The 23785-nt window shown below is 35.3% G+C and overlaps 1 protein-coding gene across 2 annotated transcripts in view; it reads left to right on the forward strand.

Moving 5' to 3' along the window:
- NAA15 (N-alpha-acetyltransferase 15, NatA auxiliary subunit) overlaps positions 1–23785 on the forward strand; it is a 79057-nt gene that overhangs the window by 39153 nt on the left and 16119 nt on the right. For both annotated transcript variants that reach the window (XM_014852331.3, XM_014852397.3), the window contains exons 6-15: positions 245–398; positions 3784–3903; positions 5273–5368; positions 5526–5632; positions 7459–7531; positions 10423–10592; positions 11747–11899; positions 12456–12584; positions 13707–13920; positions 22146–22339. In XM_014852331.3, the coding sequence (XP_014707817.1) occupies positions 245–398; positions 3784–3903; positions 5273–5368; positions 5526–5632; positions 7459–7531; positions 10423–10592; positions 11747–11899; positions 12456–12584; positions 13707–13920; positions 22146–22339 (1410 nt within the window). The remainder of the gene's footprint in view (positions 1–244; positions 399–3783; positions 3904–5272; positions 5369–5525; positions 5633–7458; positions 7532–10422; positions 10593–11746; positions 11900–12455; positions 12585–13706; positions 13921–22145; positions 22340–23785) is intronic.

Here is a 23785-nt window from a genome sequence, read left to right on the forward strand (position 1 = left end):
TTCCTTTCTCCTCTCTTTATTATATGTAAGAACTTATGGATTCTTACTTTGTTAAATGGATTATAAGTTAATATTGTCATTATTTACTTAGTTGCTCCCTAGACAGATATTTAGGAATGTTTTTTTTTAAAGTTTTATCAATCAGATAATTATCCTTTGACTTTTTGTATATATTTGAGTGTGTAAACAATTTTCTAATGAAAACAAAATTCTTACTGTTAGTATTCCTTATATCCACATATAGACATCCCCTGATAAAGTGGATTATGAATATAGTGAACTCCTTTTATATCAGAATCAAGTTCTTCGGGAAGCAGGTCTCTATAGAGAAGCCCTGGAACATCTTTGTACCTATGAAAAGCAGATTTGTGATAAACTTGCTGTAGAAGAAACCAAAGGTATTTTTTATAAGAATGTGATTTATTCTAATATTTAATTATGACAGAGCAAGGCTGAAAAATCTAGTTGCTGCTGATAATTACATATAATTCAACTTTTTGATGATAGAAGATCGGTTTCTTACTCCTGTACTTTGAATAATTTGTAATGTGGGAAAATACACATTTAAACAATGAATATTGTTGAGAGAGGAAAAAATAATTATGCACAATAAAAATTATTGAATGAAGTAACCCAAATATGTTTTCTTTAAATAAAATATCTTTTATATGAAAATATTATAGAGTTTGATAAAACACAAGAGCTAATTGCTTAATTCTATAAGACAGAGGATTAAATTTCCTGGAAACATCTTATTAGCAAAACTGAATGTGTATACCAAATCTCTTTATTGACAGTAATATATATGGACAAATCACTCTTAACTAAAGTGCATATGGGACATTCCTAGGGGGTCTTTATAGTTTATGTAAATGTCTTTCTGGACATGGAAAGAACAACAATTGAAATGAGAGATTTGGGTTTATATATATGGATTGTGATAGGAGGGGCAAATCCCTACCTAAAGGTCTCCAATACTGCTATTTATTAGAGGGCTGAGAAAAAGGAGTCTTAGAGTTTTAAAAGTTGAGGAGCTGATTATGGAAAGGGAAAGAAGAGGACTAGGGCATTGAAAATACAAGTACTTTCTAAGAATTACCGTCTTAGTAGTTTGCCCTTGTTAGTCCAGGGAACTGAAGTTTGCTGGTTTCAGATTCCTTTGGTTCCCTTTGAAGTTGAACTCTAGAAAAGCTTGGTATCTGTGTGGATAGTGGAAATAGCCGTTATTTGCTAAATGAACTTTTTGGCAAAGGATAATGCTACTAGCAAGAAAAAAATGGAAGGCTGATTGTCCTGGAGCTCACTTGTGAGCTGTAGATCCAGGATAACCCTCTTTGATTTGAGTTGAACATCCTTTAGCAGTCTATTAGTTATAAAGGGAGGAGATTTCTGACTTAATGGAAAGATCACAAGATTGGGAAAAACTAGTTTGGGTTCTTTCCTTGGCTACTAACTATATGACCAGGGGCAAGCCTTGGGCCTCAGTTTCTTTATGGAAATACATGACAGTTTTCAAAATACTCTTGAGTACATTATTTCATTTGATCCGTTTGATAACTTTCTTAATGAGGAAGAATGACAGATCACCAATGGGTTTTAGCAATTAGGAAGTCATTGATGACCTTAACAAAAGCACTCTCTGAACATTTGGAAGGAGGATGGAAAAAGCCCAAACAAATCAAGTAGATTTAAATGAGATGAGGAGTAGAGAGATTGAAGACAGTGTGCATAAATGACTCATACAAGGAGTTTTTGCTGTATAGGGGAACAGATAGGGGTAGTGGTGGATGAAATGAGATGCAGGATCAAAAGATTTTTTATAGCATGTGCTCATGCTCACTGGAGAATGATCCAGTGGACACAGAATAATTGATACAGTAGAGGGGATGTGATCTAGTGGGCAAGTTGAAGGATTAGACTTAGATAACAACATGAATAGTTCATACACAGTGACAAGAGATGGTAAAGTATATGGGCAAGTAGGTGTGTAGATAATAGTGGGTTTTGGGGGGTTCTCTTTTCATTGCTTCCATTTTCTCAGACGGGGCCGTCAGTTTATTCCACAAAATATGTATTGAATACCTACAGTGAGTCAGGTGTTGGGGACAGAGTATATAAAAAGAATAGAAAGGAACTGAAAGTACAATCATCAGTCTTTGGAAATTCCAGTAATAAAGGCATTGTTGTTAGTGGTGGGTGGTGAGGATAATTTGGAAACTTTCTGGAGTGGGTGAGTGAGCATAGTTAGGCAGCAAGTTTCATTGTTAATTTTTATACCACCAGTTCCTTCTACAAAGAAAAGGTGGGAGAATATTAAGGGAGGGAAACGTGGATGGGTGTAGCGTAGGGAAGAAAAATTGCAGGGTATTTTTTATGTTCTTTGTGAAGTGAGCTTTTGGTTAGTATAGAGCATGCTGTCAACCTCAGCACTGTTGACATTTTGGGACCAAGATGTTGCAGATGGAAGTCTCCAGTATATTGCAGAATGTTTAGCAGCATCCCTAGCTTCTATCCATCAGTTACCGGTAGCACCCATCCCCCCCCCTTACTGTGACAACCAAAAATGTCTTCAGATATTGCCACATGTCCCCTGGGTGGCAGAAGTGCCCTTCCTTGGTTGAGATCCACTGGTATAGACATTAAGAATGTGGGCTCTTTGAGCCAAATTGCTTGGATTCAAATCCTGACTCAGTTAGGTATCTGTGTATGTGTATCGACCTTTGGCAAGTTTACTTAAGTTCTCTCTGCTTTAAAATGATGAAAATAATAGTAACCTATCTCATAGAATTTTGAGAATTAGATAATGCACGTGAAACATTTAAAAGTCACTGGCACACAGTAAGCACTCAGTAAGTATTCATGTTTGTTATCTGATGAGAGCAAAGGGTGCAAGGTGAAGTCATGGTTTGAAAATAATACCTTTGGTGAATGGAAGCACATTAAGAATAAGGATTTCTCGGCAGTGTTTGAGGCTTTGTGTGAGTTTGGGGCTCATATATTTCTAGTGAAACCAGTGCCTCTGTCCATTCATCTGACCACTTGCTTCCTTTTGTGAGAAGGTGTGGAGCAAACAAACAATTGGAATGATCTAGGCCTTAAAATTGGTAAACAAGGGAGCCTAGGTTTTGAGATTGATTTTGATATTTGGGGCTGCTAATGTCATCAGAGATGAGATTGGGCTTGCAGCCCAGAGGAGACAAGCAGTGAGTCTACTGAAAGGCCTTAAGAAGAGGGAATAGTGTTTCTCTAAGGTTGAAGGGTAGAATTAGTGAGACAACAAGAAGAAAGACAAGGTAGTTAAGCTTAAAGCAAGATGCCTATTTGGGAGTTGGAAGAGACAGAAAAAGCAGGTTTGGAATGTGGCCATGATTATGGGCTGCTACAGTAGAATCATTTTATAGTTAATTAAGGCATCATAAGGTTAGGGTATTGGATTGCATCATTAATTTGGATGTTGAAATTGTCCATATGATGTCAGGAATAATTAAGTAGTAGGTAATAGCTTGATAACTGTTTTGTGAATTCTGGAAAGTAGCCTGGAGTTAGACAAATACCTGAATAAATTGAGAATGCGAAAGACAATGGCATTTCTAAATACGAACCTCAAAAATGGAGAGACAATAAAATAACATGGTAAACAGTCTTGTTGAAGGGAATCGGGAGCTCAGAAGGATACGACATCCAACTACTTTCCAACATTGAAAAGGTTTTAAGAGAAAGTTTGAGGAAAAGTTAAAGTTATAGTCAGAAGATATTTAGTTAATTTAATCTGATTTTTATCAGGGGAACTTCTGTTGCAATTATGTCGTTTGGAAGATGCCGCTGATGTTTATAGAGGATTACAAGAGAGAAATCCTGAAAACTGGGCCTATTACAAAGGCTTGGAAAAGGCTCTTAAGCCAGGTAGTATTGTTTAAAACTCACTTTCTAAGTTTTAATTGCTTCTTTTGTTAATATATATTTTATTAATGAAAGGCATAACTAGTAAAATAGTGGTTAAGAATTGGTTCAGAATCTGAATACAAAAATACATATGCAAACTTCCATTTAATATGGCCAACTGAGCATTTTCTGAAACCTGTCTTCTAATACAAATTCATAGAAATAGTTGAGAGAAGAACTTGAGAAACAACTTTAAAAATTCACAAATGCATAGCAGCATCAAAAACATAGAAGAGAAATTTCCGCTGACAGAAATGGAGATGTCTCTGTAAAGGAAAGAAAGAAACATAACTTCTTGGTAACCTGTGGCTACAGCAGAATAGCTTTCCAGGGGCACGTGAATGTAGCCAAGCAGAGAGACCAGTTCTGTGTCATATGTGAGAAGAGGGAGTAAATTTCCATCACTCAAATAAACTTGGGTCTAGAGATTCCCTTCTCCTCCCCCTCTCCCTCCACCCTCTGCCAGGAATGGGACCCACTTGTGAGGACAGGCCCAGAAACATGTCTTCTACAAACAGCCAAGATGATTTGATTTGAAGCTATGTTTCCCTCAAGAGTGGTAGTGAGCCATTCTTGTTACATTGATACATGCAAGAGAAATCTTGTAGCAAAGAATGTCATACTACCTAGGAAAACCAGCACAGGAAGGGTAATCATCAGTGCCAGAAAAAGGGAGAGTAGAGATGATGGAGGAATCTAAAATGAAGAGAGGGAATTGCAGCCATGAAATATGAATGAATAGTTATGAGAAAGTACCAATGAGGAATCTGGGAAATGAAAAACCTACTTAGGGACATAAAAATCTGTAGATTGAATAGAAGCAAGGCAACAGCTGAGGAAAAATTAATGGAGTGGAAGATTGATTGAACTGAGGAAAGCTCTGAACTGACAGTGAAAGAGAAAGTGTAAAAGAAATATGGAGAAATGGAAATACAGGATAGATCCAGAAACTCCAAAATAAATCAAAGGAGAGGAGTTAGAGAAGGAGCCACTGAGGAGAATAGTGGAGAAGCCATGTATGGAAACATAATAACCGAGCCTTTCTCAGAAGTAGAGTAAAGCAGTTTTCAGATTTTGAAAGGCTACCTAAAGCAGAACAAGATAAAATTATGTGTTTTATATGATTATAGGTATTTAAAATATGAAAATATTAGAAGGAAATATTCTAAAATAATTATTGATGTATTTAGATGTTTAGATTATAAATAATTTTCTTCCCATCTTCAAATTTTTCTTTCATATGATCATTTTATATACTTTGAGAAATTTGTAATTTGGTGGAAAGATATACAAGTTATAATTAATGTAAAAAGAATGTTTTTGGCTGCAGCTAATATGTTAGAACGACTGAAAATTTATGAGGAGGCCTGGACTAAATATCCCAGAGGACTGGTGCCGAGAAGATTGCCGTTAAACTTTTTATCTGGTAAGTGAGAATAATTGCAAAGGAATGAAAATGATGTTATGATTTACAGTTTCTTTCCTTGTTTTTAAGTATATGAGTATGCTATATTAAGATTAAAGTATGCATTATTTGAATTGTCTGGGTAAATGTAAGTCAGTGGAATTTTTTTGCTCCCAAGGTGAGAAGTTCAAAGAATGTTTGGATAAGTTCCTAAGGATGAACTTCAGCAAGGGTTGTCCACCAGTTTTCAATACTTTGAGGTCATTATACAAAGACAAAGAAAAGGTAAAGCAAACTAAGATTTTTTTAACTGTCATTACTTTGCACAGTACTTGGAATAGTTGACTTCCTGATTATCTGTGCACATATTATATCTGCTATCAGTCTTCCTAGCCTGCAGTTTAAATGCTTCTGTGCCTCCTACTTCTCTTTCATCCTTCTCTTCTTAGCTAAATAACTTATTGCTTATTTATTTTCTCTGTCTCTTGTTTCTGCTGTATACTTTAATGAGTCAACGTAGGTATGAAAAGTTAGTAAGGTAGTGACTTCTTCAGTATTTTCTCTAGTCCCTGCTCATGGTGAAAGTCAAGAGGGACTTTTTTTAAACAAACTATTTTAGCTTAGTAATCTTTCTCCTTTTTTATTTGGTAGAAAAAAATTCTGTCAGAAGAGTTTGTTTGCTGTCCCAGTAAGTCAGCTTACTCTTTCAGCTATGTTATAATATTCAAAATGCTTGTTAAGAGGATGTTTTAATCTTAATTTAGATTATTTTTCTTGCAAGTACAGTGACATCAAGACATGTTGGTTGGATTAAAACAAAAATCAGTTACAATGAAGAATAAGAGATGGGCAAAATTAAACGTACTAAAAACACCTTAATTTAAAGCACATAAGGTGCACTTATTTGCCAGTCTTTTGTTGACAGGCCCAAGGTGTGGGCTTTATTGATGAGTGTTTCTTTTTTTTTTCTTGCTATATCACATTCAGAAAATGTATTCTGTTATTTCCAGTTTGGGTAGAGTGAGAACTTGATGCTTGCCGAACGTTCTGATTGCAGAATCCTATATTTTATGATTGTCTCCTTGATGGTTGTCTCATTTAAATCTAAATTGGTTAAAAATATCTTATGTATCCTTGAGTCTTTCCACGGTATTCAACTCATAGAAACAATTCTTTTCTTTTTGTTCTCACTTCTTAAGTTTACATAATATTGACTTAAATTCTGCAATGATGATAATAAATGCAACTGATTCAAACAGGTTTGGGAAAACAAAACTCTTAGTAAGCAAGTAGCTCAGCTTGTGGGAGCAGAAGAACATGGGTGCACTAGGATAACCCAGCCGTGACCATTCAGTCCTCACAATTTTGTGAGGTAATGGAGAGAGTTGGTATTAATCTGTTGAGTCAGTTAAGTTGAAGTCATTTAAGAGAGCTTCTATAGTAGCAGAAATTCAATATACATGAATTAAGCAAATAAGGGAATTAATAAATTAAAAGTATTCACAGATCTCTTACGAAGCCAGGAGCAAGTAGTATAATCATGACTCAGGAGAAACCAGAACCTGGACAGCCGTTCGTTTTCCTGGACCTCAGAAACCCACTCACAATTCCATGTTTCAGTTTTACTAATGCTTTCCCCTGGATTATGAAATTGAAAGTTGATGCTGTCATCTACTTCTGGAATTTCTCTTTTCATATAATATTTAATTCTTGATTCCTGAAGAGCAAATGTTAACTGTATTTGTTATTTATGTGAGTTGAGATAAAAATGAACCAAGACAAAAATCATCCACAGCATCACCTCTTTTTGTCCAACCTTTTCCTTATTTCTAGTTCAGCTTGGTGCTTTATTTTCTAGCAGGGAAAGGAGTTATCAGTAAGCTTTTAGAAAGTTATGTCGTATTTACACACCTTCAAAAATATGTATGGTTTACTTTTAAATTTTTATCCATAGGTGAAGAGATTTATAAAAGTGTGTGTGTGTTGGAATGTTTATCTAACCCTTTAATAGTAAATAGCACATTTTGTACAAGAATAGTATCAGTGTGTGTATATATATGTGTGTGTGTATATATATATATTTAAAGTGTGCTTGTATGTTTGTGCTCTAGGTGGCAATCATAGAAGAATTAGTAGTAGGTTATGAAACCTCTCTAAAAAGCTGCCGCTTATTTAACCCCAATGGTAAGTGCTCAAGTTTTATGTTTTAAAAAACTCTTGAAAATTTTAATATATTTATAATATTCTTAATCAGGTCAGTTTTGTTCATTATTTAGGCAGTAGGCTTAGTATATTTAAACTTCTTTTCCCCTTTAAGATGGAGATGCACTAATTTGTACATTGTGTGAAAATATTTGGTAGGAAGAAAATCACGTTACATTAGCTTATTGAAAAAAATTTTATGTAAAATGTAAAACATCTACAAAACTAGATGTAATAATATACTGATCCTCCAGTTAACAACCACTCAGCTTCAATAATTTTTAACTCATGGCCAAACTTATTTCATCTGTATTCTTACCTACTTTCCTCTACTTCCATATTATTCTGAAGCAAATCCCAAACACATTATTTCATCCATGAATGTTTCACCATTTTAAAGATCATAACCATAGTATTTCCACACCTGAACATTAATGCTTTCTTAGTATCAAAGAAAAAAGTCCATGCTTACATTTCCAGTTATCTTAGAAATGTCTTTTTTGTGTTTTTGAAGTTTGTCTGAATGAAGATCCAGGTAATACTTATACTTTTGGGTTTGGTTGATATGTCTCTTAACTCTCTTCTAATCTATAGGTTTTCCCTCCATCTCCTCCTCTTCCTGCAATTTGCTTGTTAAAGAAATGAAGTTTTTTTCCTTGAGTTTTTCTATAGACAGGATTTTGCTGAATGCACCCCATGGTGTTGCTTAACATATTGTTCCTCCAAATTTATTATAAATTGGTAGTTGGATATAGAGCTGTGCTGTCTAGTATGATAGCCATTGGCTACATGTGGCTATACAAATTTTTTAAATAAAATAAAAATTTCAGTTTCTCAGTTGTAGTAGCTGAATTTCAAGTGCTACTCAATAGCCATGTAAAACTAGTGCTTACATATTGGACAGGGCAGATACAGAGCATTTCCATCATTTCACAAACTTCTAATGGACAGATCTGACTGGAGGCTTGATGAGATTCATTTATTATTTTTTGGTTGGTTGCTTTTTGTTTTGTTTCAAATATAAGAGGGATGAGCAAGATTATTTAATGGGTGGTATATGTTCTTCCTTGAGGAGGCTTGTATTATTTTTGTTTTATATGTTAGCAAGTGTTAGGAATTACAAACTGGTGATATTCTATCATTCATTTTTTATTATCTTAAAAGAGAAATTTCCCTTCATCTATTATCTGCTTATCCAGTGTATAGGAAAAGCAAGATAAATGCTGCTTTTTCTTCCCTACCTCTCCTACATATTTTTTTGTTTTACCAGTTTTCACAGTAATGAATTGGTTTAGTAACACCCTTCAAAGATGGCCAATACACATTTTAAATGTATTATGAATTCATGGATTTAAGCCTATTTGATGTTTTAAATCTTTGCAGTTTCACATGGTTCCAGCTCTCACTTACATGGTAGTAGTTGATAGCTTCATTGCAGTTTGGTATGACAAGATATTCCAGTTCATCTTCTACACTGCCCATAGCAGACCTGGAATCACTTGTTTTTCCCAAGGAGCCCTGGTTCCTACAGAAAGCCCACTATGGGACCTGGGGTGCTCATTGCTATTGGGTTGCTCATTGTTTTTAGGTCTCAGATTAATTTTAATAGTACTTTTTGGAAGGCATTACTGTAGTTTCCTTGGTTAATCATCATGATGTTCCTTTGATTATCAGCATTTTCCTACATATTTTACAAATGTGGAAGAGGTTCAATGACATGCCCAAGAATATGCAGCACTTTAGTTGCAGATCTATCAGATGGGGAGTTGGTGAGTTCCACTCCTATTGTTTGTCCACTGAGCCATCCTACTTTTACGAGGATAAAAATAAGCAATCTGTTGCTTTCTTTGAAAGCAAATAACAGTTCTTAGATTTTAGAAATTTGCATTAAAAATTTTTTAATGTGTGGGCTGTGTATTTAACTTATACATTTTCTTGTGAGTACTATATAAAAATTAAATTATGACCTAAAATATAGAATAAGCATTTTTACTTGTCTCGTTTTTTTGGTATAGTTTTGTTTTTGTTTTTGTTTTTTTTGAGGAAGGTTAGCCCTGAGCTAACTGCTGCCAATCCTTCTCTTTTTGCTGAGGAAGACTGGCCCTGAGCTACCATCCATGTCCATCTTCCTCTACTTTTTTATCTGTGGGACACCTACCACAGTGTAGCATGCCAACCGGTGCCATGTCTGCACCTGGAATTTGAGCTGGTGGACCCTGGGCCGCCGAAGCGGAATGTGTGCATTTAACCGCTGTGCCATGGGTCGGGACCCCAGTATAGTTTTTATTTAACTTAAATTATGCATAATTACATATTCAGCATAATTTTAAAATATATTAAGAATATTATAATCACCAAAATTCAAAATAACCACATCACAAGTATATTTATGTATAGTTTAGTACATTGGCTAAAAACCGACTTAAGCAGTTAGGCCTTTTTTTTTAACCTCACATTAATGGAAAATTTCTTTTGATTTTTCTTTTTTTTTTCCTCTCTATAAATAGTATCCTGGTCAGTAGACTCTCATAGTTCTAGTACAGCTTGACTCCCCCTCACCCCCTTCAGTTTGTTTTTTAGGTAATTCGTTACATCTTTAATCCCATTTGTCAGCACCTTTATTATATAAAGTTCTTACTAAGTGCAAGGCGTTGTGCTGGGGTCTATAATGATACAGAACAGAAAGCATGGTCCCTTCCAAAGATCTTAAAACTTTAGGGGTAGTGTTATAGCTAGTACATAAATAATGTGGTCCAAACTACTTTCCTTATCAAATAAAGATAGAGCCATTTTGAGGTGGGTACTCTCTTAATATATGTAATGACTAATCTTGGTTTCTTTCCTCTCCCACCTCCCCCCCCCACTTTTTAAAGATGATGGAAAAGAGGAACCACCAACCACATTACTTTGGGTCCAGTACTACTTGGCACAACATTATGACAAAATTGGTCAGCCATCTATTGCTCTGGAATACATAAATACTGCTATTGAAAGTACACCTACATTGATAGAACTCTTTCTTGTGAAAGCCAAAATCTATAAGGTAAAAATCTCTTCCCACCCCTTTTTTATAAGATAGTGAGACTTATAAAGATTTTTTCTGTATTTTACAGATTCTAAACGCAGTAAGAAAATGACATTTGATGGCTCATAAAACATGGAATAACAAGTCTAGTACATTTCTCAGTCTGATTACTTTTAGACTTGTCATAGTCATGCTAATTTGATCATTCATCTATCTGTATATGTACACACATACATACGCATGTATACATACATATGGTTACTCATATATATGGTTATTCATGTTATACCTTGACACATACACATATCTGGTTATTCTCTTGGTTTTAAGTAGTAAAAGTATAGATAAAAGTAATTGCATTTTCTGTGAAATATTTGTTTCTATTAACATTTGAGTATGATCATAATCAGTATCTGGTAATCTTAATGAAATGAAACTGAAGATTCTACTATGAATTCTACATGTTTTGTCTCTTTTGGCTCTCAACTCCTGGGTCCTGCTTGAGAATCTTCACTCATATGTTTTAGCACCATCTTAAAATAAAGTTGGCTCTTCTCTCTCTTAATACAAATACAATTTGGTAATAAAATTTCCTGAGGAAGGGATTGTAAACCAATTATTTATCAAAAAATAGTGAAATTGAGTAATATTTTAAAAGCACTTTTTAGAGCCAGGTTATGCTCCTTAATTTTGTGGTTTTGCCAAATGGACTAGTTAGGCGAATTGAAATAGGATTATAGTAGAATGTCCACTAATGTTTCTGTGGTTCCTTTGGAGTAGGAATTTGGCCATTCATTCGCCTTTTATCACCTTTACGTTGAGTTATGTCGTTATGACTTAAAGATTTCCATTTTTATTTATTCTTTGATTCAAGCATTCATTGTTTTTGAGTGTTCACTATGTACCTGGCATTGTTATGGGCAGTGAGGTTATGTAACAATAGACACATTGTTAAAACAAGTCTTTCCTGTCAGAGAGCCTATATTCTGTATAACCAGCTAGATATCAGACTTATGTTATGCTAGACTCTATGCATCTACATTGATTAGGGTCTCAAGAGTCCAGAGAATGCCTTTTCTTCCATTTGTGTTTCAGTTATCAAGAGGTAGCTAATGACTTGCGTAGTAAAATCAGCATACTGACCGATTTATTTTGCTTTTGTACCCTGTAAGCATGCTGGGAATATTAAAGAAGCTGCAAGGTGGATGGATGAGGCCCAAGCCTTGGACACGGCAGACAGATTTATCAACTCCAAGTGTGCAAAGTACATGTTAAAAGCCAATCTGATAAAGGAGGCTGAAGAAATGTGCTCAAAGTTTACAAGGGTTTGTACAGCTAGTGTTCTTACATAGGAATAAACAATTTGTACTTGTATACCTTGCTTATTTTTCAAAGTTGGTTTCCAGTATTTTTAATATCAAAACAGTCAAGAGTTTAATTGTCACCTTATCAGAAAAAAAAACCCTGAAATCAACATGAGCATTAAACATTATTTTCTTTTTAGATGGTTGTACAGTGGGTTTTTAAACTCTGATATATTCTCATACGTTCAGATGGATTTCCTAGAAGTAAAGGGAACTAATATTGATTGAGTACCTGCTTTGTGCTGGTGTTCTTTTTCTTATGTTACTCTCCAATCCCAATTATGTAGATCTTTTGATTAATCATTTACAAAGGTATGTATCTTTTTTAGTGATTATAAATACTATTCCAGTTGCTTTCACATATCAACTATTCTTTCTTACTTTGAGAATGGTTAAAAAAACCAAAAATTATTTTGAAAGAATTCACATCAATTGACCATCTTTTCTTTCTTAAATCCTATGGTGGAATAATATATTTGGTAAGAAATGGTCTTGAATATATGTGATTTTCATATAGGAAGGAACATCAGCGGTAGAGAATTTGAATGAAATGCAGTGTATGTGGTTCCAGACAGAATGTGCCCAGGCTTATAAGGCAATGAATAAATTTGGTGAAGCACTTAAGAAATGTCATGAGATTGAGAGAGTAAGTACCATATATATATGAGTTTCTCTTTTTATTTTGTTATATGTTGAAGGCTTTGGGTAAATCCTATAGTTTTTTCTTTTCTCCCATTTTATAATTTACAGTAAGTGATTTGTAGAAATCAGTATTCACATTTTTCAGTGTTTATAATGGAAATATTATAGACTATATTTTCAGCAGACTTCCCCATTGTCTCCTCTTCCTGTAAGAATTCATGTAAAAAACTTTATGGAAAATTTGTATCTTGGCTATGTCTCCATTGGTTTTTGAATGTTCCTTTCAAAGTACTGCGGCTTTTTCAGTAATACACACAATGTTTACTAAGTTACCCTGGAAACGTTTTTTTTGTGGGTTGATTGGTGATGCCATGCCATATACCTTTGGTATTTATAAGATATAAGCTTTGAAGCCTTTTCACAACGTTTCTGTAGCCTATGTAATTCCTCATTTTCTGATAAATTTATTGTTTTCTTAGTCCTTTTTACTTTTAATTCATTTCTGTCATGAGTATTCGCTTTCGTTTTTTGTGTTTTTCACAGATAAAAATAGCTTATATGATGTCACGTTTGTTCTGTAATCAAGTAGAGAGCCCCAGAGCTTAGTTGAAATGTGTTAGTTTCTGGTTGCTTGACTTACTTCCTCATTGATTTCTCTCCCACATACCAGTATTCCATTGCATAGGATTCATATTTGTATCCTCAGAAAAATTACCAAATACTACATATTATAATCCTTTGCAAATTGTTCTAAATATAAAAACTGAATATTTTATGTAAATCTGCTGTACTACACCATTATGTATACTAGTAAATTATGTTTGATTTGTCATGATAGCTTTACTTAAATATGATTAAGGAAGGAATAAATATATATATTTTAAAGTATTGTGTTTCTTTTTCATTCACTAAATAATTCAGTGCCCGGTGTATGCCATATATTGTGCTAGGTGATGGCCAATTGTATTTTTTTTGATATGCCAAGTATTCATATTGAATGATTGTAATTTCTTATATTTTATTTATTGGTTCATGCCTAAGAAACAAGTAATTCCAAGCTTTGTTTTTTTGTAGTTTTTTTTGACGTTGCTATACTTCAGTATAATAAAAAAGATAATTTTATTAGCATTTTATAGAAATCACTGACGACCAGTTTGACTTTCATACATACTGTATGAGGAAGATTACCCTTAGATCATATGTGGACTTATTAAAACTAGAAGATGTACTTCGGCAGCATCCATTTTACTTCAAGGCAGCAAGAATTGCTATAGAGATCTATTTGAAGCTTCACGACAACCCCCTTACAGATGAGAATAAAGAACATGAAGCTGATACAGGTATAGTATTCAAAGATTTCTTATTGTTCGCTGTGATTTATGTTGTTGTGTAATAGAGATTTTTCCTGAGCTTTTTATTAAGCACCTTGTGGGAAGATGTTATTACATGTTTAGAAAATAATGATGGTCATTTTGTGAATTTCTCTAAGCAACAAAAGAAAAATATTCTTTACTTTTTACTTTCAAAAGTTAAGCAAGAATTTAATTTGTAACTAATCATTAGCTTTTAAGAAGTTGGATTTCATGAGTTTTACATTTAATATCTGGTTTACCCAATACTGTAAATTGCTAACGATGCAATACTATAAATTGCTACCTATATAATTAATATTGGAACTCTACGTTAGTGTTGGCTGTCAGTATATCTAGTTATTCCTCTTTTTAATGGTAATTTATAATTAAGCTACTAAAAGATGAATATTGCTTGAACTTTAAAAGTCAGCTTGGAATTAAGCTGATAAAATTGCCCAGTGACTTTATCGTTTGACCAGTTTTTAATGTGCCATTTTTACAGCAGGATGTCAGGATGTATAGAGAGAAGTCTTCCTTAGATAATTATTTGGGGAAAAAAATCTCAGAATGAAAGTGACCCAGGCATATAGAAGGATATAAATTTAATTGTATATCCAAATATTTTGTGACTTATTCATGGCAAAAATGTTATAGGAGTTGGGGCATAAAAGTGTGTCAGATTTTTTTCTTTAGTCTGGAGTTTTATTCCTCTTCTGAGGTTATGGTTGGTTACTTTTTGTATTCTTCCTCCTGCTGAAGACCTTTGGTTCATTATGTTAATTTGTTGCTAAATTTTACTTCCGGTCGCCTCAGAACAGTTTAGAACTTTCTAAGATCACACACTGAAACCCTTGTACTGATTTCACTTGACTCTTTGTACTTACTACTTTGTCAACTAGAAAGAAATGCCAGTAAAAATCTACAGGACTATTGACATTTGAAACTGAGCTGTGATCCTCTGGGTTACGTTTCTGTGCACTCCTTCTGCCTTCCTCTTCTTCAAACTTTACAAATTATATTCAATTAACTGTAATTATACAAAGTTGGAACAATTCAGAAATATACCTGGGCAAATATGAAAATCCCCTTTCACTTTTCTGCTACCAAAAGGTTATCTCCCTTTGAACGTTATCCCTATGAAAGGTTCAGTTTCCTTTGTGTACAATTATGATTTTTGGAATTTTATGTGTACATACTCTATATACACATGTCAGGGTGGTTCTTTGTAGTTGTCCAGTTTTGCTTAACTTACTTTTTTCCCCTCATTTCATAGTGTTGCTCTATGTCTGCACACAGCTTATCATCATCAAGCATGTTAATGGCTGTGTAGGAATCCACATGGAATTTTTTCCCATCATTGCAGTGCCATAGTAAATGTCCTTGTACATCATTATGCACTTACTTATTTAGCATGGATTGTTAGTAGTGGAAATCGCTGGGTCAAAGAGTGTGATAATTTCAGGGGGCCAGTCCAGTGGTGCAGCGGTTAAGTGCGCATGTTCCACTTCTCGGTGGCCCTGGGTTTGCCGCTTCGGATCCCGGGTGTGGACATGGCACTGCTTGGCAAAAGCCATGCTGTGGCAGGTGTCCCACGTATAAAGTAGAGGAAGATGGGCATGGATGTTAGCTCAGGGCCAGTCTTCCTCAACAAACAGAGGAGGATTGGCAGTAGTTAGCTCAGGGCTAATCTTCCTCAAAAGAAAAATAAATAAAATTTTTAAAAAATTTTTTAAAAAATAGTGTGGTAATTTCAAATAGTGCCAAGTTGCCTTCAATAAAAGATTCATCAGTTTTTATTGCCACCAATACTGTGTTGAGATTATCTTTTAATTTATTCCTAACACTGAAAATTACCTGTCCTTTACATCTTTGTTATTTTGGAGAAAATATCTAATATATAATTCCTAGATTTTTAAGAATGGAGCATCTGCATATGTTTTCATGTTGCCTTTGGATTTCTTCTGTGAATTGCCTGTTCCATATTTTCTGCCCATTTTATTTTGAAACTTTTTGATTTGTAGGAGTTCTGTACATATCCTTGGTTATATATTGCATACATTTTCTTGCTGTCACTTAGGTCTTACCTTTGTTTATGGTGAGTATCTTTCATTATGTAAAAGTTTTAGTCTTTTATGGCTTCTGGGTCTTGCTTAGAAAGGCTTTTCTACGTCAAAATTTAAAATATATTTATAAATGTCTTCTGTGTTTTCTTATAATATTTGTTCCATTATTTTTACATTTGGCAATTTAATCATTTGGAGTTAATTTTTATATATGATGTGAGGTGGAGGATGGCTTTTTTACCCCCAAACAAACTTCTGACTCCTCAACAGAAGTGTTTGAATAGGTTGTCGTATTCCCTACTGATTTAAAATGCCACCTTTATCATGAACTAAACTGAAAAAGTAATATGGTGGGTTGTGGGCATGGTGTCTTATTCTAATATATATCAAAACTTGTAAAGACATTAAAACTGTGTGATATTGACACCAGTATAGGTTTCTGTTATGATCTATTTTTCTCAATCTAATGCTACATCTTTAGAATTTTCTTGGTTTTACATGTAAATTTTTGCTTATGTATAAACTGTAGGATTAGCTTTTCTTCTGGAAAGTTTCTTGTGGAGTTTTTAATTCAAATTACATTTAACGTATACAGATTACTATTTAGGGTGGGGAAATCTTAAACAATATTGAGACTGCATACTAGAATGCATGTATCTCCTACTATTGTTTAGTGTAATGGTTGTCATATAACTTTGGCAAATTTACTATTAGCATTATCCTTACATGTCCTTTTTTTCCATTACAGTATTCTAAATGAATATAGTTTTTGTATGTCAAGTTAGTATCCTTATTGAACTCCGATACTAGGTTTAGTTAGTTTTTTCAGTTGATTTTTAAAAATTTTCTCTGTAAGCCATTATGTTAATCTGTAAACAGTAGTTTTATTTCTTTATTTATACCTCTTTTTCATGCCTTATTGCATTGGTTAGAGTTGCTAAAATGTGCTGATTAATAGGAACAATAGTGTGCTTGCTGCCTTTTTATCAGATAGATACAGTGCTTCTAATGGTTCACTATAAAGCTTGATATTTATAGTAAATATCTAGTGTTATCTTTTATTTGGTTGAGAGTTATCTTTTGCTTCTTATGTTTTTATTTTTCAGTAAACTTAAGAGCCTTTAAATGGCCGGATTTCTTTTATTTTGCCTTCTTATATGAATGTTAGTTGGGCTGAATAGAGTAGTCTAGGTTCAGATGTTATTTTCTATGTATACACATATATACAGGTGGACACACACGTATACACACATGCACAAACATTTTTCTTTTTAAGATAGTGCAATGTTATCTTCTAGCATGGTAGAATTTTCCTGACTCCTCCTAAGCTAAAATTCTCAGCCTCTATCATGTTCACACAAATAATAACAAATTCATGTAAAGTTGAGACCCTGCTTATCCAGATAATTAGTGCTAAATGAAGTGAAACAGGATTTGGACTCTTAATTTCTGTATTAATTTCCTATGTGGGTTTTTTTCCCTCTGTTTTTATATGACAACTCTGTTATTATGAACTGACATGAGTCCTTTTAAGACAGTGGCACGTATTATAGAATAGGATCACAAACTAGCCAGTGGGCCAAATCCATACTGCAGTTTGTTTTGGTAAATGAAGTTTTATTGGGACATAGCTGAGCCCCTTTGTTTATGTATTATCGATGGCTGTTTTCATGCTACAACAGCAGAGTTTAGTTGCAACTAAGACCTATGGCTTACAAAGCTGAAAATATTTAGTATCTGGCCTGTTGTGGAAAAACTTTGCTAACCCCAGATATAGCATAGTGGAAGGAAAGCCCGGACTTTGGAGTCAGAGTGAAGTGGATTTAAATCCTTGCTCTGCCTTTTACTGTATCTGAGTCATTATTTTTCCTCTGAAACGTCAGTTTTCTTATACATAAAATAATATTGCAGTCTAATACATGAAGTTGTCGAGAATATTAAATAAAATAATGTATATATTGTATTTAGCATGCAATAAGGATGCAAGCAGTAGCAATTATTTTACACATCATTAAAAGGTCAATTTATGTTGACCACTCATTCATAGCCTTCTGTTTCCAGGATATAACTTTTGGTCCTTGCTTGAAATTTTCTTTTTTTAGTAGAAAGGGATTCTTTACCAGGAAAAAGAGAAACAGGTTTGTGTTTGTTTTTGACAGTTCTGTCTGTTGCCACATAATAACTTACTCCCCGACTTAGCAGCTTAAAACACCTGTTTCCACAGGTCAAGAATTCAGAAGCATCTAGGTGGTTCTGGCTTAGGGTCTCTTATGAAGTTGTAGTTAGGGTATTGAATGGGGCTACAGTCATCTGAAGGCTTGTCTTGGGATGGAAGATCCATTTTCGAGATGGCTTACTCATATGGCTTTTGGCAGGAGGCATTAATTCCTTAGTCTCTCCAGAGAGTTTCTTGGGTTCCTTAAGATATGGTAGCTAGCCATGAAAGAGAGCAAGGAAGAAGCCACATCTTTAATGTTCTATTCTCTTGACGTGATACTCGGTTCACTTCCTTCACATTTCTGTTTGTAGAAGTGAGTCACCAAGTGCAGCCTATACTTGAGTGGGGAGGAAAATCAAAGAATTTGTAGACATGTGTTTGTCATGTTCTGCTTTTTGGACACAAATTATTTACCTTATTCTTACACATGAAATACACTTGCCCCTCCCAGGGCCTCCAAAAATTTCATCCCATTACAGCATTAGCTCACAGTCCACAATGTTATCATATAAATGAGGTGCAGGTGCTGATGAGGTTTCTTGAATATGATTCTTTAGTATAGCTCTTCAAGTATAGCTGTTCTTGGTATGAAATCCTTTGAACTAAAGAGATGAGTGACCTACCAGCTACATTGTTAATGCCGTCAAGTCGATTCAGACTCCTAGTGACCCTGTGTATAGCAGAGCAGGAACCTGCCCAGTCTTTTTATGCCATTTTCTCACCTTAAAGTGCTATATCAGATAATGCTCCGCTGCTGTTCATAGGGTTTTCATGGCCAATTTTGTTCAGAAGTGGGTGGCCAGGTCCTTCTTCCTAGTCTGTCTGAATGTGGAAGCTCCACTGAAACCTGTCCACCATGGCTTACCTTGCTGGTGTTTGAAATACCGATGGCATAGCTTTCAGCATCTGCAACAGTATGGACAACCAACAGACATACGGTGTGGTTCCCTGACAGGGAAACGAACCCAGGCCACTGAGGTGAGAGTGCTGGATCTTAATCACTAGACCACCAACCAGGGCTGGCTATCAACTACAAATCCAATATAAAATGATGGGAGAGGAATAGGGCATCCACTGTAGATATTGTTGTTCAACAGGGGTGGTGAGGGGAGAATGGGAGGCACACAGGAGTTACTGGTTCATGTTAATTCTTTTTTGTTTTTTAGATTTTTAAAAAATTTTTCCTTGTCTATCCAAAGGGCCCCAGTACGTAGTTGTATATTTTAGTTGTGAGTCCTTCTAGTTGTGGCATGTGGGACACTGTCTCAGCATGGCTTGAGGAGTGGTGCTAGGTTGGTGCCCAGGATCCGAACCAGCAAAACCCTGAGCCGCCAAAGCAGGGCACACAAACTTAACCACTCAGCCAAGGGGCCGGCCCCTGGTTCATGTTATTTCTAAAGTCCAGTTGGGTACATGTTAGCAGTACTTTGATTAGGACTCAAGACCTTAGGAATACTTTTTATGGCTCTTGACTCTGCCGTCTGGATTCTTGGTTCGACTTTCTGACTCATCCTTTCTTTTTCTTGAAACTTAGCATTTGTTTGCAACTCACTAGTTTTTTAATGTGCTTCCAATATTTAGGGGGTCTGAAGGCTTCTTTTCATTTTGTTCTCTCTTCCTTTCAGTCAAAATTTGCTGTCTTTCTTCCCATATAATTCCTTTAAAAACTTTGTGGAGGCCGCCCTGGGTGTCCTAGTGATTGAGTTCTGTGCATTCTGCTTCAGCAGCCTGCGTTCAGTTCCTGGTTGTGGACCCACACCACTCTTCAGTGGCCTTGCTGTGGCAGCAGCCCACATACAAAATAGAGGAAGATTGGCAATGGATGTCAGTTCAGGGCAAATCTTCCTCAGCAAAAAGAGGGAGATTGGCAACAGATGTTAGCTCAGGGCGAGTTTTCCTCAGCAAAAAACATTTATGGGTCTTTTGTGAATCTTATTGGAATCCACATGCACAGATCTTTGTCTGCCTTGAGCTTTTGCTGAGAGGATAACACTCTTAAGTTTCTTACAAGCTCTGTTTAATTGAGAGGATCTGTAAGTCACACCCTTAAGAGAGCCTTTAGTTTGACTAGTAACTGAAGTACCATGTTTCTGAGTTCTGAGTCCTAACAGAAGATTTTAAAGGCAAACTCTCTGCTTTCCCTCTGGATATGTTTTCCTGGCAGTCTTCTGGATTTGGTCTTTGCCCAGCAGCCATTTCTGGAGAGGCTGAGAATTTTCAGAACTGTCAAGTCCCTGCTTCTTCCTTTAGTTTCCTTCTCTCTTGCAGTTTTACTACAAGTAGCAGGGTGCCAGCTTCAACACTTTTTTCTTTTTCTTTTTTTTTTTTGGCCTAGAAATTCCTCTAGCTAGATCACCCAGTTTATTTGATACATGTTCTAAGTGTTACTAAACTTTCTGCCTCTATGTAACAGCAACATGTTCCTCACTTCACTTGAAGTCCTCACTTGCAGACTCTTCAAAATCCAGACTTCTATCAATAGTCTAAGGCTCTTTAAGCTTACATTAATGCTCTTCTCCAAGTCTTTCCACCTTTTGCCACTCCCTGCTTCCAAAGGCACTCCCACGTTGTGGGTTTTTATTGCAGCAGCACCCTACTTCTAGGTGCCAGAATCTGTGTTGCTTACAGCATAGCAAATTGCTTACACTTAGCAGTTTTAAGTAACAAAACATTTATTATCTCAGAGTTACTGTGGGGCAGGAATTTGGAAGTCACTTAGCTATATGATTTTGAAAGACTTAGGAGTCTCAGGAGGTTGAAGTTAAGATGTCAGCCAAGGCATCTGAAGGGTTGACTTGGGTTGGAGAATCTGCCTGCAAGATGGCTTACTTTCACAGCTGGAGGCCTATTCTTGACCATGTGGGTCTTTTCATAAAGTTGTTTGGGTTTTTTCACACGATGGCATCTGGCTTCCTCTGAGTGATCCAAGAGAAAGCAAGGAGGAAAGCACAGTGCTTTTATGTCCTCGTCTTGGATGTCATACACTTTCATTTCTAGCACATTCTATTCTTTAGAAGTGAGTAAGTATAGCTCACATTTACGGGAAGAGGAGATAGGCTTTACCTTTTGGAGGGAAGACTTCATGGACATATATTTAATTCACCACAGTGGTGGTGTATTTTAGAATGACTTTTTTCTTTCTCAGTGTTAATAAATGTTATCTAAATAAATACTGATTGAACATGTAGCTTTCAGATTTATTGCTTGAAGTCTAAACAGTATAGATTTTCCCTTTAATATAGCATATTTGCCAGTGATTTTCAGTCTTTGTTTTGAGACATTCCATAGTTTGTACCTCAAGGGACATTGTTAATTTTCAGTGTCAGATTTTTAATTTACCATTTATTCCTTATTCCGTTAACAAATATCCAAACAAATATTTGAGTGTTTTCTTTGTGTTTTGGTATGCTGCTAGGCCCTGAGAATATAAAGATGATGAGTAAGACAAGGTCTCTTCCACGAAGGAGCTTACAGTTTCAGGGAGAAACAGATGCATAAACAAAGTATTCTGACAAGCAAAATAGGTAAGGCATAGTGGCAGCTCAGAGTAGAGAATGCATAACCGTTTGACAAGATTAGAGAAGGCATAACTAAGAGAAAGCATAGTCCAAGGCCGTAGAGAGATGAAACAGCTCGTTAATAGAATTGCACATAGTTGAATACTGCTGGAGGAACTCACATGCTTTTATGCTTTGCTGTGGTTGCAGCACCAGGTCACCACCTGGTTTCAAAAAAACTTTCTGAAGTGGGTACAGTCTTCTCTCTAATAAATATGGAATCATTTAAAGGCTAGGTACACATAGGCATATGAACATGCATAACGTAATATTTTTAATGGGAGTTTGTATGAGAGTATTAAATAGTAGTAATTGATCATTACTAATCTGATTAACATGCTTATAATTTCGTTAATTAACACTTGTTGCCTACAGCAAATATGTCTGACAAAGAGCTGAAGAAGCTACGTAATAAACAAAGAAGAGCTCAAAAGAAAGCTCAGATAGAAGAAGAGAAAAAAAATGCAGAAAAAGAAAAGCAGCAGAGAAATCAGAAAAAGAAGAAGGATGATGATGATGAGGAAATTGGAGGTCCAAAAGAAGAACTTATCCCTGAGAAACTAGCCAAGGTACTTCATAATAGCATTTAGCACAATTGAGTGAAATTTCATGACCAGCTGTTGTCATTTTACACTGTCTTATTCAATCGATTTGATTATAGATTTTAGAGCAAAAACTTAGTTTAATTTTTAGTCTTCTTTGTTTGTTTGTTTCTGATCATATTTCACGTTTAAAACTTGAAATAATGATCCTGAGTTAGAGTAATCTAGTATGGTATAGTGGAAAGTTTTGGCATTTGAGTCATTCTGATCTGGGTCCACGTATCAGCTCTTACACTTCACTGTGTGTCTTGGACACTTTGTCTAACCTCTCTGATGGTTTTCTAATCTATAAAATGGGAGTAGGAAAAATCCCTACTAGGCAGAGATGTTAGGACTAGAGTAAATATATATGTAAAGCATGTAGTGTCTATTAAAAGTGGTGATAGGCGAGTTTTTATATCTAGGCTAAATTGAGCTTGTTAAAAAGTGAGTTCTAGACGTGTATCTCCTACTTACCGATGTTGTCAGTTTACGATACTTCTTTATTGGACTTTGCTATTTGAACCTGATATCTTAAAAGTCCCTAAATATTTCCCCCCAGCCAAAATCTTATCTACCGTTTTTAACCATTAAGCTGAAACCAAGGTATTCATTGTCATATGAACCGTTTTGATTAAAAACATACCTTTGCACTTTTCTTCTGGCCCTTGACATCCTCCTACTCCATGTGAAAATAATTCTTAATTCATTATGTTAAAGCAAAATAGTAAGCACATTGCCCTAGAGTTCAGTTGTAGCCTCACTACTAACTAAAAATTCAAAATCACTGACTGCTATAACTAAGGAAAATTATAATACCTAACAAATAGAGTTGGAAAATATCTTTAGAACTATACCAGAGCAGGTGGACAGTAATGTCTCATAGCAGTATTGCTATTTGAGAATCATAGAGAAATCTAACTTGGAGTTCACGAGGATATATTGACATTTTTCCACAAATGTGTACTTTCTAGGAACAAAGATGATAGTTTCTTACGGTTGTTGGGAGTTTATTGGAAGAGTATACAGGGAAGTGAGGAGACACAGAAAATTGACCTTTTAGGCCTAGTGGAGAATCATGAAGTTATTCAGGGATAATAGCAACTTTAGGGGCCTTCCAACTTGATGCCTTGGCTTTCTTTGTTACTGCCATTTTTATCACTATCACTGACTGCCTGCCACCATCATTCTTTCCGCTTGCTTTCTCTCTATCCCATGACTTTCCTTAATAACTTTTTTCTTGTAACTCTTCATGTCTTGCATTATAGTTCTTAAAGAGAGGATCTGTTTGGATTGTTTAGTTGCTGTCTAAGAAAGAGTACCCCTACAGAACAGAATTCTTGAACCAGGCATCCCTATAGACTCTATTAGGTTTTGCTTGTGTCCAGCTTATAATGGCTGCTTTGGGGCCAGATGCTAGGTTGTAGTCTAATC

Source organism: Equus asinus, chromosome 3 (assembly GCF_041296235.1).
Source record: "Equus asinus isolate D_3611 breed Donkey chromosome 3, EquAss-T2T_v2, whole genome shotgun sequence".
NCBI classification, from domain to species: domain Eukaryota; kingdom Metazoa; phylum Chordata; class Mammalia; order Perissodactyla; family Equidae; genus Equus; species Equus asinus.